General features: G+C 54.3%; 1 protein-coding gene across 1 annotated transcript; it reads left to right on the top strand.

The window, feature by feature from the left end:
• Positions 1–693: 693 nt before the first annotated feature.
• YBX2 (Y-box binding protein 2) lies at positions 694–13435 on the top strand (the record flags this gene model as incomplete). Its single annotated transcript, XM_084616299.1, has 10 exons — positions 694–829; positions 2410–2473; positions 5544–5577; positions 6253–6342; positions 6453–6752; positions 6963–7075; positions 9587–9761; positions 11870–12049; positions 12732–12824; positions 13145–13435. The coding sequence occupies 9 exons, from the start codon at positions 694–696 to the stop codon at positions 12780–12782; spliced, it is 1143 nt and encodes a 380-aa protein (XP_084472425.1). The 3' UTR covers positions 12783–12824; positions 13145–13435.
• Positions 13436–14307: the final 872 nt, after the last annotated feature.

Here is a 14307-nt window from a genome sequence, read left to right as displayed (position 1 = left end):
TATATGCAAATACAGGCACACAGAGGACCAGACCCCACAGCAAAACTATATGCAAATAATGACCACCCCCCAGGAGGAATGGTGTGCACCATGCAAATATATGCAAACATATGCAAATATATGTAAACCGCGCGCCTAGATTATGAAAATATATGTAAGATATGCAAATAGACTATGCAAACATATGTAAATATCTGGGAGATATGCAGCTAGAATGTGCAAACACCTGTCAATATATGCAAATAGACTATGCAAAATAGGTGTAAAATATGTAAATATACGCACCTGTAGGAACAGGACCTCCACGCAACCAGATGCAAAACACCCAACCAGAGGGCTCGCGACCCGATTATATGCAAATAGCCTCATCAGTATGCAAATATATGCACGCCCCGCGCTCGGGCCAGCGTCGCACCTCCTGGCCCCACGTGGGCCGGCAGGCGGCGTGCGCGGCCCGCCGCACAACGGCCGGGGGACGAACCCCGCGGGCCAATGGGAGCGCGGGGGTGGGCGAGGCCCAATCGGGGCCGGGCGCGAGGGCGCGGCGGGCGGGCGGGGATAAAAGCCGGGCCGCCGATTGGGCGGCGCGCGCGCGCGGGGCGGTTGCCGATTGGGCGGCGCGAGGCAGGCGGCAGGGCGGGGCCGGCGGCGCGAGGCGGCGGCGGCGGCGGCTGAGGAGCGGCGGCGGCGGGGATGCTGAGCGAGGCGGAGAGCGGGGCCGGCGCCGGGGAGAGCCCCGCGGGGGAGCCGGCCAAGCCCGGCCCGGGCGGGGCCGCCCCGGGCCCCGCGCCCGCCCCGGCCCGCGGCCAGGCGGCCAAGCGCGTCCTGGGTGAGACGGAGGGGCGGGGCCTCGAGGGCGGGGCGGCTGTTGAGGGGGGCGGGGCCTCGAGGCGGGGGCGGGGCCGGGCGCCTTGCGGGAGGTGAGGAGAAGGGGCGGGGCCTTGGGCCGGGCGCGTGCTGGGCCAGGGGCGGGGCCAAGCGTGCCCTGAGGGGAGGGGAGGGGCGGGGCCAAGCGTGTCTTCGGGGAGAGGAGGGGGCTGGGGTAGTGGGTGGGGCCAAGAGTGCCTAGGGGTGGGGCTTGGGGAGGGGCGGGGCCAAGCACACCCTGAGGCAGAGGAGGGGGCTGGGATAGTGGGTGGGGCCAAGCGTGTCCTGGGGGTGGGGCTTGCCGAGGGGCGGGGCCAAGTGTCTCCTTAGGGGAGCTGGGATAGTGGGCAGGGCCAAGTGTGTCCTGGGGCAGGCTTGGGGTGGGGCCAAGTGTGTACTCAGGGAGAGGAGGGGGCTGGGATAGTGGGCGGGGCCAAGTGTGTTCTGGGGTGGGGTTGGGGGCCAAGTGCTGTCCAGGGGTGGGGTATTGGGTGGTGTCCTTTGGGTGGGGCCAATTGCTGCCCAAAGGAGGGGAAAGGATGAGGGGGTGTAATGGGGAGGTCAAGTGTGTCCTGGGGGAGGTGGAGCCAAGTGCATCTAAGGGGAGGGTGGGGCCCAGTGGGTGGGGCCAAGCATGTCCTAGGGGGAGTAGGTGGTGTGCATCATTGGCTCTTAAGGGAGAGGTTAAACCAAGCTGGAGCAGCAGGGGGTGGTGTGGAGCCCACTACATTGGGGGCGGGGTTAAACGGATTCCAAATCAGGTGAGGTGGGGCTAAGCAGCTCTTCAGGTGAGTAGAGAGGGTGTGGGTTGTGACGAAATCCATCCTGGGCATGAGGTGGAGGTGGCCTAGCTGAGAGCTGAGCGGAATCTGAAGAGTGGGTTGGAACCCGCGTAGTGGGTGGAACCAAGTGGTGGGGGGGCAGGGGGGAGAGGCCAAAGTTGAGAAAAGGGGCACCTGGGGGTCATGTAAAGGCAAACTGGGACCTGAAGGTGTTGGAGACAGGTGTCTGAGTGGGGAGGGAGGGAATTCTAGGGGACTAGGTGAAAATTGAGGGAGCCTGCAGGGCGGGATGGTTGTGTGTGTGTGTGTGAGGGTGTGGCTGCGAGAGGGATGGGGGGGCACATTGTTTCCTCTCCATACAGATTATCTTTGAGGGGAGCTGGAAGGGGAATAGTTTGTGGGAGGAAGCTTCTAGCATTAGGGAAGGGGTGGTGGGATCAGGGGGGATGGGTTGTGTGAATGAAGAGGGGAAAGATCGTGGGCTGATCAGTGGTCCTGCCTGGCCTCGTAATCGGAGCCTATGAACTTGGCGGGCCATGGGGCAGGAAGAGATGTGAAGGGGAGGAGGGCGTGGGGTGTGTATTGGGAAGGCTGGCCCTGTTCCGGGGGGAGTAGTGTGGGGCCTCTGCCTTGGGGCTGGAGTGCCCCAGATTTTTAGAGCTTATACAGAGGTGCTTCCCTGCCTGCTCAGTCAGAAGGGCTGCCTGCTGGTGACTGACCTGTAACCTCTCAACTTTCTTCCCTGGGAAACCACCTGCAGCAACCCAGGTGCTGGGCACAGTTAAGTGGTTCAATGTTCGCAACGGCTATGGATTTATTAACAGGTGAGCTCTCCACCCCCTGCTTAGACTGTTGGGACTCGTCAGGGCTGAGGCTGGGGTCCTCACACTCTGGAAGCTGGCAGGGAGAAGACTCTGTGGGTTGGGGATCAGACTTTCTCAAGCAGAGCTGAACTGTGAGAAGTCTCTTTGAATGAGCAACTCACAGAGCTTAGGAGACACCTCAGGAGGTGCTTAGAGGTAAAAACCTCTCACTGTAAGTCCTACTTTAGTGGTCGTCTGACATGCTCCAGAGACACATCCCTCTGCCCTGCCCTGCAAGTTGTGCCTGGAAGCTGGGCAGAAGCGGTGCCCAGTAAGAATTGCTTCCCACTACAGTAAATACCACCTGTCCCCTCTGATGTGTGAACCAATCTTCTGAGGAACAATACTTAATTGGAACTGGGGGTCAGCTGTTTTAAATTAACCTGTGTGTACTGAATAATTAAACTAAAACTGAAATAGACCCAGTTTCAACCAACCAGTGGCCAGACAGCCTCTTGTGGGGAAAAACTAGCCCCTTACATTAACCAGGTGAGTCCCATAGTCTGGACCTTAGAGGCAGGCTAGAGAGTGATTAACTCACTATGCTTTGATTGGTTTCAGAGTAGCAGCTGTGTTAGTCTGTATCTGCAAAAAGAAAAGGAGGACTAGTGGCACCTTAGACTAACCAATTTATTTGAGCATAAGCTTTTGTGAGCTACAGCTCACTTTCACCCCTTTGAAAATCCTCTTTGACCAGGGGGAGTTCTTTTCACAGGCAAGTAAAATGCAGTTATCCTAGAGGGTGGATAAGACATAACTGCTGGGTTAATACATTTTAATGTCTAGCGCTGCCTTTTAAAATGGTCAGCGCTTTGACTTGATTTGAACAGAATTTGTGTTAAGACCCAAAAGGCTTTTAAAAGCATCTTCCACTAGGAATCCAGGTTTTTCATTGTGTTTTTTTCCTAAGTGACTAAAGAATTAATCAAACTGAAGTCACTTCCTTGGTGTCGATGAAAATTTAAGCAATAGGATTAGCACTCAATGCTTAAACAAGTTATCTTGGGAGGGGAAACTCCATGGCTAAAGGCGATAGGCTCTCTGACAGCGCTGAGAACCTAATGCGGTCCTCCACAGAGGTATCCGGCGAAGATGAGCCTTGGTAGCAGCAATGCTATTTCTTCCTTTGCTGGCTGTCAGAGGTTCCAAAAGGATGCTGGCAGATAACTTGGGAGCTGTGTGTCTTGCACCAAACAGGGCTGTGGAGCCAGAATGGGGTGCAGGGCACAGTTCTTTAACAAAAAATCCCAAGTAGCAAGTTTGTTTAAAAATCAGCAGTGCAATACTTCTCTCTGAAGCTGAATGACAACCAGTGTTAGCACCTCATGGAAATACTGGGGGCGGGGCAGTTTCACCTCGTGGCTAATATTCTGCTGCTTGAAGAATGGGTTTTCTTCAGTTGCTTAAAAGGTCTTGATTTGATCCCTGACCTAAAAAGATTCTGTGTTAACATGCCACAAGTTGCAGTATCACAACTGGGCTAGACCCCTCTCTGACCGTGGCAAATTGCCTTTGTAGACAGATCCTGACGGGCATCAGTATGACCACCCACCCCCCGAGCTGAGGATTTTGGCCTCAGTTTCTGCTGGGGTGTATAATAAGTGGGGTGCGAGGTTTAAGCACTCGGCCAAGTTGTAATTGAGTATTTCTGTCTCTCGTTGCCTGAGACGCAATGCCCTCTGCTGGAGGTCTGGGCTCTCTGAACTCCTGCTGCTGCCAGGATCTGCCGCCCTCAGCCTGGGCAGTTGCCTCAAACTTGCAAGAGCTGTGCCACCCCATGGCATGACATTTTTCGCAGCCCTGAGCTGGATTGACCTACGTTTTAGGGGTAAACCAGACCTAACAGAGGGACCTAGACAAATTGGAGGATTGGGCCAAAAGAAATCTGATGGGGTTCAATAAGGATAAGTGCAGAGTCCTGCACTTAGGATGGAAGAACCCAATGCACCGCTACAGACTAGGGACCGAATGGCTCGGCAGCAGTTCTGCAGAAAAGGACCTAGGGGTGACAGTGGATGAGAAGCTGGATAGGAGTCAGCAGTGTGCCCTTGTTGCCAAGAAGGCCAATGGCATTTTGGGATGTATAAGTAGGGGCATAGCGAGCAGATCGAGGGATGTGATCATCCCCCTCTATTTGACACTGGTGAGGCCTCATCTGGAGTACTGTGTCCAGTTTTGGGCCCCACACTACAGGCAGGATGTGGATAAATTGGAGAGAGTCCAGCGAAGGGCAACAAAAATGATTAGGAGTCTGGAACACATGACTTATGAGGAGAGGCTGAGGGAACTGGGATTGTTTAGTCTGCAGAAGAGAAGAATGAGGGGGGATTTGATAGCTGCTTTCAACTGCCTGAGAGGTGGTTCCAGAGAGGATGGTTCTAGACTATTCTCAGTGGTAGAAGAGGACAAGACAAGGAGTAATGGTCTCAAGTTGCAGTGGGGGAGGTTTAGGTTGGATATTAGGAAAAACTTTTTTACTAGGAGGGTGGTGAAACACTGGAATGCGTTACCTAGGGAGGTGGTAGAATCTCCTTCCTTAGAAGTTTTTAAGGTCAGGCTTGACAAAGCCCTGGCTGGGATGATTTAGTTGGGGATTGGTCCTGCTTTGAGCAGGGGGTTGGACTAGATGACCTCCTGAGGTCCCTTCCAACCCTGATATTCTATGATTCTAAGAGATTGAGACCTTTTAAGGATCCATCGTGGTGCTGTCTCGGCCTTACTGCTAAAGACCCAAGGCTGCACCTGGGAACACTGGAGGCTTTGACAGATGCTGTCTAATACTGTAAATTCACACCCAATCTGTTCCCTGCTCTAAAGTGCTGAAGCAAGGCACTAGGAGAGTATGGGGATAGGAAGAGGAGGGCGGAGCAGGGGAAGCCTGGCAGCTGAAATCTTAAAGCACAGGGATGGTGGGCATTAAACAAGGGAGAGGCAGGATTATGCAGGGCCTTGTCTGGTGATTTGTGTATGGGCCACGTCGCCGTGCCAGGCATGGAGCCGTGATCCCTCAGAACTCTCTCCATCCCTGCAGGAATGACACCAAGGAGGATGTGTTTGTGCACCAGGTAAGACCTTGGTCAGTTTCAGTAAGTGGTTCTCATAAGTTTCAGGAATTGTTTGGCATCTGGCATGCCAGACATCTACCAGGCCTTCCCCATGCCCTCCGCTGAGCACAGCTGTCTCCCAGGCTCTCATTCTGTTCCTGGGCATGCTCTTTGAGAAGCAGCATTTGCCGGTAGCACATGGGGATAATGGGGCTCCACCTTTCCAATCAGAGGTGAGGAGTAAATAATAACCCCTGAGCGGCTTGTGAGCCTGTGGATCTCTGAGGTAGCTGGTGCCCAGCAGCTGCAATTCTGCCCTGCCAGGGTTGAGGGAGTTCGGGGCGAGGGGGCAGAACTGGGGTAGTGCCCTTGGTTTCCAGGTGGGCAATGACCCTTTTGGCCACTCAGTTTTGGCGGGACTTGATCCAGTTTCTAGCACCATGGGGCAAGCAACAGCTTGGCCCTGACTCTGAGCGTGGAGAGGCCCAGCACGCAGGTGGCCCCCTTGTTCCTGGATTGGGTTGCCCTCCACTTGAAGAGCTGAGGTGGGAGGAGCAGTTGCTTCTCATCTGCCTCAGGGACTATGGGATGTAGCTTCAAATTCAAAATCTCCTGGGGCAAGCTGACACCTCCTCCTCCCCCCCCCCCCACACACACACCCACCTAGCCCCATCTCGTCTCTCCTGCTGCTCCCAGACAGCCATCAAGAGGAACAACCCTCGGAAGTTCCTGCGCAGCGTCGGCGACGGGGAGACAGTGGAGTTCGATGTTGTGGAAGGAGAGAAGGTGAGGCGGAGCACAGGGAGGCCAGGCCGATGCCAGCTCCCCTGCATGCAAGGATTGGGGCAGGGGTCTGTTTCCCCTTCTCAGGGCTTGTCTCCTCACATCTGCTGCAGGGCGCCGAGGCGGCCAACGTCACCGGCCCGGGTGGCGTGCCGGTGAAAGGCAGCCGCTACGCCCCCAACCGCCGGCGCTTCCGCAGATTCATCCCCAGGCCCCGGCAGGCCCAGCTGCCACCGCAGGATGCCACCAGAGTGGAAGGGGCTGCTGAGCCGGTCAGCGAGGGGGAGAGAGCTGATGAAACCATGCAGCAGCAGCAGCAGCCCCGCAGGAGGCGTCCTCCGCCGTTCTTCTTCCGCCGGAGATTCGTGCGTGGGCCCCGGCCTCCGATCCAGCAGCAAGCCCAGCTGGCCCAGGTGAGGCCTGGGCATGGTAAGGGGGAAGTGGCCTGGTCTCTGCTAGCTGATCCCAGGCCCTGTGGGATAGTATTTGGGCCTGTAAGACGGCAGAGTTCATGTTGGGGTTCCTGGACACCAGCACAGTTCATCTACCTTCTTAGAGGCTGATCTAATGTAGAGGAGAGCTAGTGTCACAAGATCATGTGATCAGAGTTGTGTTTGCCATAGGGCACGGAAGGCGCAGAACCTAAAGATGCCACCCAGCCAGAGGGAGACCAGCAACCGCCAGTCCAGGCTGGGGAGAGAGCACCAGCCCCTCGCTTCCGGCCCAGATACCGCAGGTAAGTGTGCAGATGCCAGCTTCTTCTGGCTAGTGGGATGTCCCCCGCAGGGCAGGAGTGTGGATGGGAGAGATTGCCTTGGTGCTGAATGCATGGAGGGCTCCCTCACTGGCTTGCTGTGCAGTTGGTCCCTTCCCTACTGTGGTGGCACTGGAAGCTGCCTGTGACCTGATTTTGTTCTGAGGTCTCAACTGGGCCAGTCTCCCATCCGGCTCTAAAACAGGCCTGTGCAATCCGTCTGCCTCCTAAATTAAGGGTGGGGGTTGTCAAAGGTGGGACTTGAACACCCTGTTTCCGCTGGGGGTTAAGGATCAAAGTCTCACCCTGAATCTCTGCCCCAGTGCGGACACTGAAGCCTTTCTTTGTGGGGCCACCGTAAACACAGGAGTAGCATTATTGCTGGCCTGAGGTATGGGAGCGGAAAAGCCCGGCTTAAGTAAGTGTGTGTGTTCGGGTCAGAAACTGTGTATACCTCGAAGGGAGCCATTCTATGCTGCCTCCCAGTGTTCCCTTCAAACGCCGGCAAACAGCGCTTCCACCCAGTTACTGTCCACTTCCACGCTCTCCTAGCAGGAGATCCTCCTAGAAGAGTTCATCAAAGCTTGATTCCTGCCTTCGTGCAGCTGAAAGCAGCAAGGCCTGCCCTGAGGCTGGCTCAGGAGAAAAGCAGCTTAGAATTCCAATGGATGGGATGGAAAATGGTAACAGGAAATTGTCCAGCCTGCCAGGGCTAGAGTGGGATTAGCAGATGAGTATCTGCAAGCTTTCCAAGCGGTGATCTGGGACCAGCTATCTGAAAGCTGGATCTCCCATCGTGCGTGTAGCTGCTGTTTGAACACTGGGAACTGAGGTTTGCCCTGATGCACCAAAACAACTGTCTCTTGGAAGCTGTGGGTTAAATTTGGCTCTTCATAATGGAAGGTGGGCCAGATATCTCCCCCTTTTTCAGGGAGTAATAGCCAAAGCTGCACTGGAAAAGAAAGAGACCTCTAATCTGTTGGAAGTAATTCCCGTGAGTGCCCTCCCCCACTAATCGCAAGACCAGTCATTGGCCTAGCCATGGAGGCATCAATACCAGTGTAACTGGTGTGGGATCTTAATGCCAGAGCAGAACGTACCCTACTGGTTGTATCTGGGTGCCTTCTAGGGAATAGGGGTTTCCCAACAGCACTAGGCCTTTGTCTTCACTGCAGATAAGATCCTAGCACTGGCAGTCTTCACATTGATGTAGCTTTTGGGGAGTTGCCTTGTTTAGCACCACACCCTACCTGTGTAGGGCTTCTACTAGGATATAAGTTTTGATTGGGGTGTGACTTTGCTCTAAAGGTGCCTAGACTTGCCTAGCTTACTCCCCTATACACTGGTATAGCTATTATAACTGCATCCAGACTAGGAGGGTTGTACTACTTTGTTATAGTTAGTGGCACAACTTGTGTCAACAAGGCCTGAGACTAGGCACCCTGCCAGTTAACCCCCCTAGATTGTGTGGGTGGCTGAAACCTTAGGTCTAGATGAGCAGTATGTGAACTGATTGAATTCCAGGTGGCTGAGACTTGCTCGAATCAGGATAAGAACTGGTCAGAAAATGACTCCACTGAACATTTGGTATCTTCAGTGAGGGGAAAACCAAAATGTTTCAATTCTGAAATGCTGCCACGGTGCATCATGAGAACTGTAGTTTTGGTGCCTCACACACCTTTTCTGGTCAGACTACAACTCCCATGATGCACCCTGGTCATGTCTGTGAGGCAAGGCAATGCATCATGGGAGATGGACTTCAGCCAGGGGGCCCAGACCATAGGGAATTGGGAGCGTGAGGCACCCAAACTCCTCCCATGATGCAACATGGTCTTGCTTCTTGCTGAGGCAAGACAATGCAGCATGGAAGATGGAGTTCAATCAAGAGGCCTGGACCATCTCTTCTCCCATGATGCATTGCCTCACCAAGAAGCGAGACCATGGCACATCATGGGAGTTGTAGTTTGGGAGCCTCATGCTCCTGTTCAGATTACAATACCCGTGACGCACCATGGTCTTGCTTTTTGAAAAGGCAGCGCATTATGGGAGATGCAGTTCAGCCAAGGAGTCAGACCATAGAGGGGAATGGACACATGAGGCAGCCAAACTACAATTCCCACGAGGCACAGCAGTGACATTTCAGAATTGAAATATTATGGAACTGGAAACTCTTTGGCTTCTGAGAGTCATTTTCCATACCTTCGTTTAATCAAAACCACATTTTCCATCAGCAGTTTCAATGAGAAATTTTCAGCCAGGACACCTGGGTTCTGTTCCCAGCTCTGGGCAAGCTGCTGCTCCACGGAGACAATGGAAGTCTGGCTAATTCAGAAGGTTTAGGCTGCCCATCACACTTTCACATTCCCGGCATGGAGTAGTGGTGTTAGTAAAAGGTTCTCTGGGAGCCTGATCAAACCAGGTTAGACTTCCTGGCCCTACAGAGGCCTGCTTGTAACCTTCTTCCGTCCCCCATCTCCCCCACACCCGATCCAGACCCTTCCGCCCCCGCCCACCACAACAACCCACCACTGAAGGAGGCGACGGTGAGACCAAAGTGGTGCCAGCCCCAGCAGATGGCATCCGTCCCGAACCCCAGCGCCAGCGTAACCGGCCCTTCTTCCAGCGCAGACGGCAGCAAACTGCTGGCACCCGGCCGGCAGCGGCAGAGGTGAGAGCTGGGGTGGGCAATTCCCTGGTGGCTGGCGCTCTGTTCCTAAAGCTGTGGCCACTCGACTCCTTTCTCAGACAGGCTCACGGCAACTGATGGGTGGGGGGTGTGCCATGTGGGGGAGTAGTGGGTTGAGTGGCCCTGCAGTGCATTTTGGGATAGCCATTAGAGGAGGCAGTAAACCAGGGGGGCCCAGAACTTATCCCACAGATTTTAGTTGCTCAGCGGTTCTCTCTCAACTGCTGTAAGCTGTAATGGAAGTTCTCCATGTATCTGGGGTAGGGGGCCTATAACCCTAAGCTTAATGGGAATGAGCTGTTTGGGAGTTTTTCTGAGAGGGATGATTTCCCAATGGTTAGGACACCATCCTGAGACTTGGAAGACCTAAGTCCTACTGTGCTCAACTTTGTGTGACCTTGAGCATGTCGCTTAGCTTCTCTGTGTCAGTTTCCCTAATGGAGATTGTAGCGCTGGCCTGACCTCATGGGGTGGCGTTTCCTCTCACACCTTTAAAATAGTGAAGCACTTAAATGCCCCCCATATCCGTAAGCCAGAGAAGTATATGAGATAGATGAAGGACCTAGTGACGTTTGAACCCCCAGTGTTAAAATGCAAAGGCTTAGATCCCGGCTCTTTGCGCTAACGGCAGTCTTAAACGTGGGTATTTTAGTGTAGCCAATAAGACTGGCACTAAACCGGCCCCTCCCACAGAGTCAGACGTGGCTCAGGGTTTCTGGCGGTCCAGGGCACTCGGGACTCTGGTTTGGGGAAGGATGGGGGGTGGAAAGGGGAAAATTCTGACCTCCCTGCAGCCGCAGAATGCTGCCCAGCAACTTCTGCGTCAAGCCCAATAACTTCCGCTTGAGCTAGAGCAGATCTGAGGTCCGTGATTGAAAGACTCCAGTGATGGAGAATCGTCCACGCCCTTCTCGTGCACTAAGCCACAATGGCTTTACAGCCCTGGCAGGACAATGCTGCAATGCAAATGAAGGGAACAGGCTGCCAGAGACTTTCCAGTAGTCTGCAGCCCCCACCCGTTGGGCTGTGACCTTATCAGATCAAGGAAGTGAACACAAGGTTGGGCCTGTGCTCCTGCGTTGGCCCTGTGTTTCAGGGCGCAGCATGGGTGACTCGATAGGTGGGGCTCTCCCCTGAGTCAGCGCTGACAACGCCCTAGCTCAGGGCGCTCTGAAGCACCTGCTTTCACCTGACTTAGATTTCTAAGGCCGGAAGGGATCATCTTTCTGACTTGGTATATTGATCACAAGTCATTAAACTTCAACCTGTACCGAGCCTAGTAACTTGGGCTGGACTACAGCGTCTCCCAGAAAGGCCAGCGCGTCAGAATCTGAAGCCGCTGAGAGACAGAGAATGCTGCATTTCCCTTTGGGAGTTGGATTCAGTAGCTACTTCCCCACACTGGATGCTTTATTTTCCATAGCAATTTTGTCTGGCTTTAATGTCCAGCCCCTTAGTACCTGGCACTTTCTCCCCAAGCAAGTAGCACGTCCCTAATCAAGTCATCTCTTGATAGCACTGTGACAAAATTAAAGTCGACCTAACTTACATCCTCATAAAGCCTCTGCAGTAATTACGTTGCTCGTGCGGGTCTAAGCTTTGCCCCTCATGTTGGGGCATGTCCTCCGCAGGGGAGCTTGTATCAATTTCTCCTGGCAATGTGTTCCGCATCGCCTTAACTACGTCGGCCTTAACTAGACACCGCTCGTGGAGGTGGAGTTATGTTGGCTGGAGAAATATTAGAGGTTTCAGAGTAGCAGCCGTGTTGGTCTGTATTCGCAAAATGAAAAGGAGGACTTGTGGCACCTTTGAGACTAACAAATTTGTTTGAGCGTCAGCTTTCGTGACGTGAGCTGCCTTGTGTTGACCTAACTCTGTAGCTGACGATTACACCCCACAGAACAGCAGGGGGCGCTAGCCCCATGTTCCAACCAGAGCAGTTACATTCTGCCTCCCTGAACTCCCAGGTCAGTTTCACATGGCACAGCAGCAGCTGGTCTTGGCTGGCTCAGGGAGGCCTACTGGCAGCAAGGTGCTGTCCAGACGAGAAGCACTCGTGAATGAAATGCCGTATGATCTCTCCACCCTAGCCCACGGTTACCGCCTCCAAAGACCAGCCTGCTCTGAGCTCCCCCGCTGGTGGGGACACCCCTGCTGCCAGCACCCCAGCCACCACTCAGGAACCAGCAGTGGAAGCCAGCAAACCTGCTGCCCCTGCTCCGGAGGGTCCCTCCCAGCCACTGCCTGAGATCCAGCGGCAGCTTGTGGATGTAAGCGCCCGGGACTGGGGAGTATAACCTGGTGCCACAGTGTGGCAAAATCTAGTGGTGCCATGCAGCAGCTCTACAGAAACAGCTCTACATTCTTGTGGGGCATTCTGATGGCTCCCCTCTCTCTCTCTGGGAGCAGCTCCTGGCAGTTGGCACTTCCTGGATCCACCTGACGTGTGTGTACAGCGGGCGTGGTGCCCCCTGGCTGTAGGGTGTGGTTGGAGGTAGAAGAATGAGAGGAGAGCGCTAGTCAGGACTTGCAAATCAGGTTTCACCTAGTGCCAACCATCCTGGCACAGTGCCCCTAGGGAATGGCAAGCCCCATGAGTAATTAGCCAGAGTCTGCACTGTTAAGACAGGAGATCATGGCTGGGTGGTGGCACCCCTCCTGCTGGCCCACAGCCCCTCTAAAGTACCCTAGGCAGCCACCAGCAGATGGCAGCTTATCCTTGAGCCTCCTGCAGTAGGCTCACATTGCCATGGGGTGGGCTCTGGACCATCAAACGTGGCCAGATTGCCCACTATGGTGCCTCCTGTGTGCCCTGAAATCAGCCCCTTGCCCGCGGTGCTGGAGCTTTTTCTCCCTGTCCCCACCCCAATGCCAGCGGCAGCTCATTGGCCACTCCCCCGGAAGCAGGAAGGCCTGGCGGGGTAGTCACTAACCTGGGGTCTCTCTCTCCAGACTTCGACGCCCGAGCCCAGGGGGGACCCCGCTCCAGCCCTGCTGGTATAATGACCCTGCACACAGTGAGGGGATGCAGAGATCTGCCAGCTGGTAAGGACTTGGCAAGGTAGGGGACGGTGTTGTGTGCCAATGGCTTGATCCAGAAAGACTGGCATGACAGGGTGAGCAGATCTCTTCTGTTAGCTAATGATCCAGCCCTTGTCACTTGGTGGCCAGCTGGTAGCTCAGCCAACCTGTAGATCTGATCAGGTACAGATTTGGGTTGACCACTAGTGTATCCGATCTGGCCTCACCCCATCACAGAGTGAAACATACCTTAAGTTTGGCTCATTCTTCAACTGAGTGTTGGGGTCTTTTCCCCCATAGGGGCTTCGGTTTCAGAGTCTGACCACCTTTCCTCTCTCCTGTAGGTGTCCATCTTGCCCGTATCCCCAAGTTACCTCATACTGCACAGAGACCCCAAACTCCACCCGGTCCCCCCTCTCTTCGCTGCTGATCGAAGCCAAGAATGTGAACCCCGAGGGGGGACAGAACACACAATCTTTAAGTTTAAAAAAAAAAAGACTTTTTGAGGGGCTAGTCTCCCCCCTCCCACAGCTTCCTCAGTTCAAAGGGAAACTGGCTGTTGAAACTTGAGTTAATTCCCTCCCTTCCCCCCTGATTTTTTTGAAGAGCACTTTTTGCGAACGTTGTGTGCAGTTTGGGTGTCAGTAAAGGAATTTGCACAGACTCCTGATGTTGCCGGGTCTTTCCTGCCCTGCTAAGGGGGCAAATGAGCTGCGTTTGTCACAGCCGCGGGTCCACCTCTTGCTTTCCTGGTCTGTGGATTGAGGTGGGACTCCTGGGTTCATCCCTGGCTCTGGGAGGAGTCTCTCTAGGCTGAAGATTGGGGCCTAGGGGCTTAGAGCAGGTGGCCTGGCTGTCTTACTAGCTGATCTTTTGCAAGTTCCAGGTGGCCATAACATTCCTCTGCAATTGGAAGTGCTGTGAGCCTTACACACACATTCACACCCAAGTGCTGAGCACCCAGAATGTCTGTTGACCAGTTGCGGGTGCTCATCATCTTTCACATGTCTTCAGTTTGGCCTGTGATTATGGATGCCTTTCTCCAAATATTGGCCTCCATGTCTCTGTGCCTCAGTTTACCCACCTGTGTCAAGCTAACTCTCCCTCTCAAGGTGCTCTGATACCCCCTACAAACCGCTGGAGAGCAGCATGTGTTCGAGCATCCAAAGGAACCCTGTATCCTCCTTCTGTGGATGGTAAGAGGTCCCCCACTGTCTGGCCAGCATGCTGTGTACCCCTAATGTGGGGAGGGGGTACCACTTTTCCCTGAGCTCTCAAGGGTCTAACTTAATCTTAATCACAGTAGACAGTCCTGATACAAACTGTCTTCTCACAGGGGTCACCAGGACTCCTAATAGCTCCCAGGCCAGGCTGGGTTTGAACGGGCAACTTAAACAGGAGGTGGTCTCAGATTTAAGACCCCTACTTGACCCATTTAAACAAGCTGATCTCTGGTGATGCAGGGCGGTCAGACAGCATGGTTTTTAATAGCACGGAGCAATTTTCA

The sequence above is a fragment of the Lepidochelys olivacea genome, assembly GCF_965140295.1.
Source record: "Lepidochelys olivacea isolate rLepOli2 genome assembly, chromosome: 28".
Taxonomy (NCBI): Eukaryota; Metazoa; Chordata; order Testudines; family Cheloniidae; genus Lepidochelys; species Lepidochelys olivacea.
The sequence above is the reverse complement of the archived record's forward strand: the minus strand, read 5'-3'. Positions and strand labels throughout refer to the sequence as shown.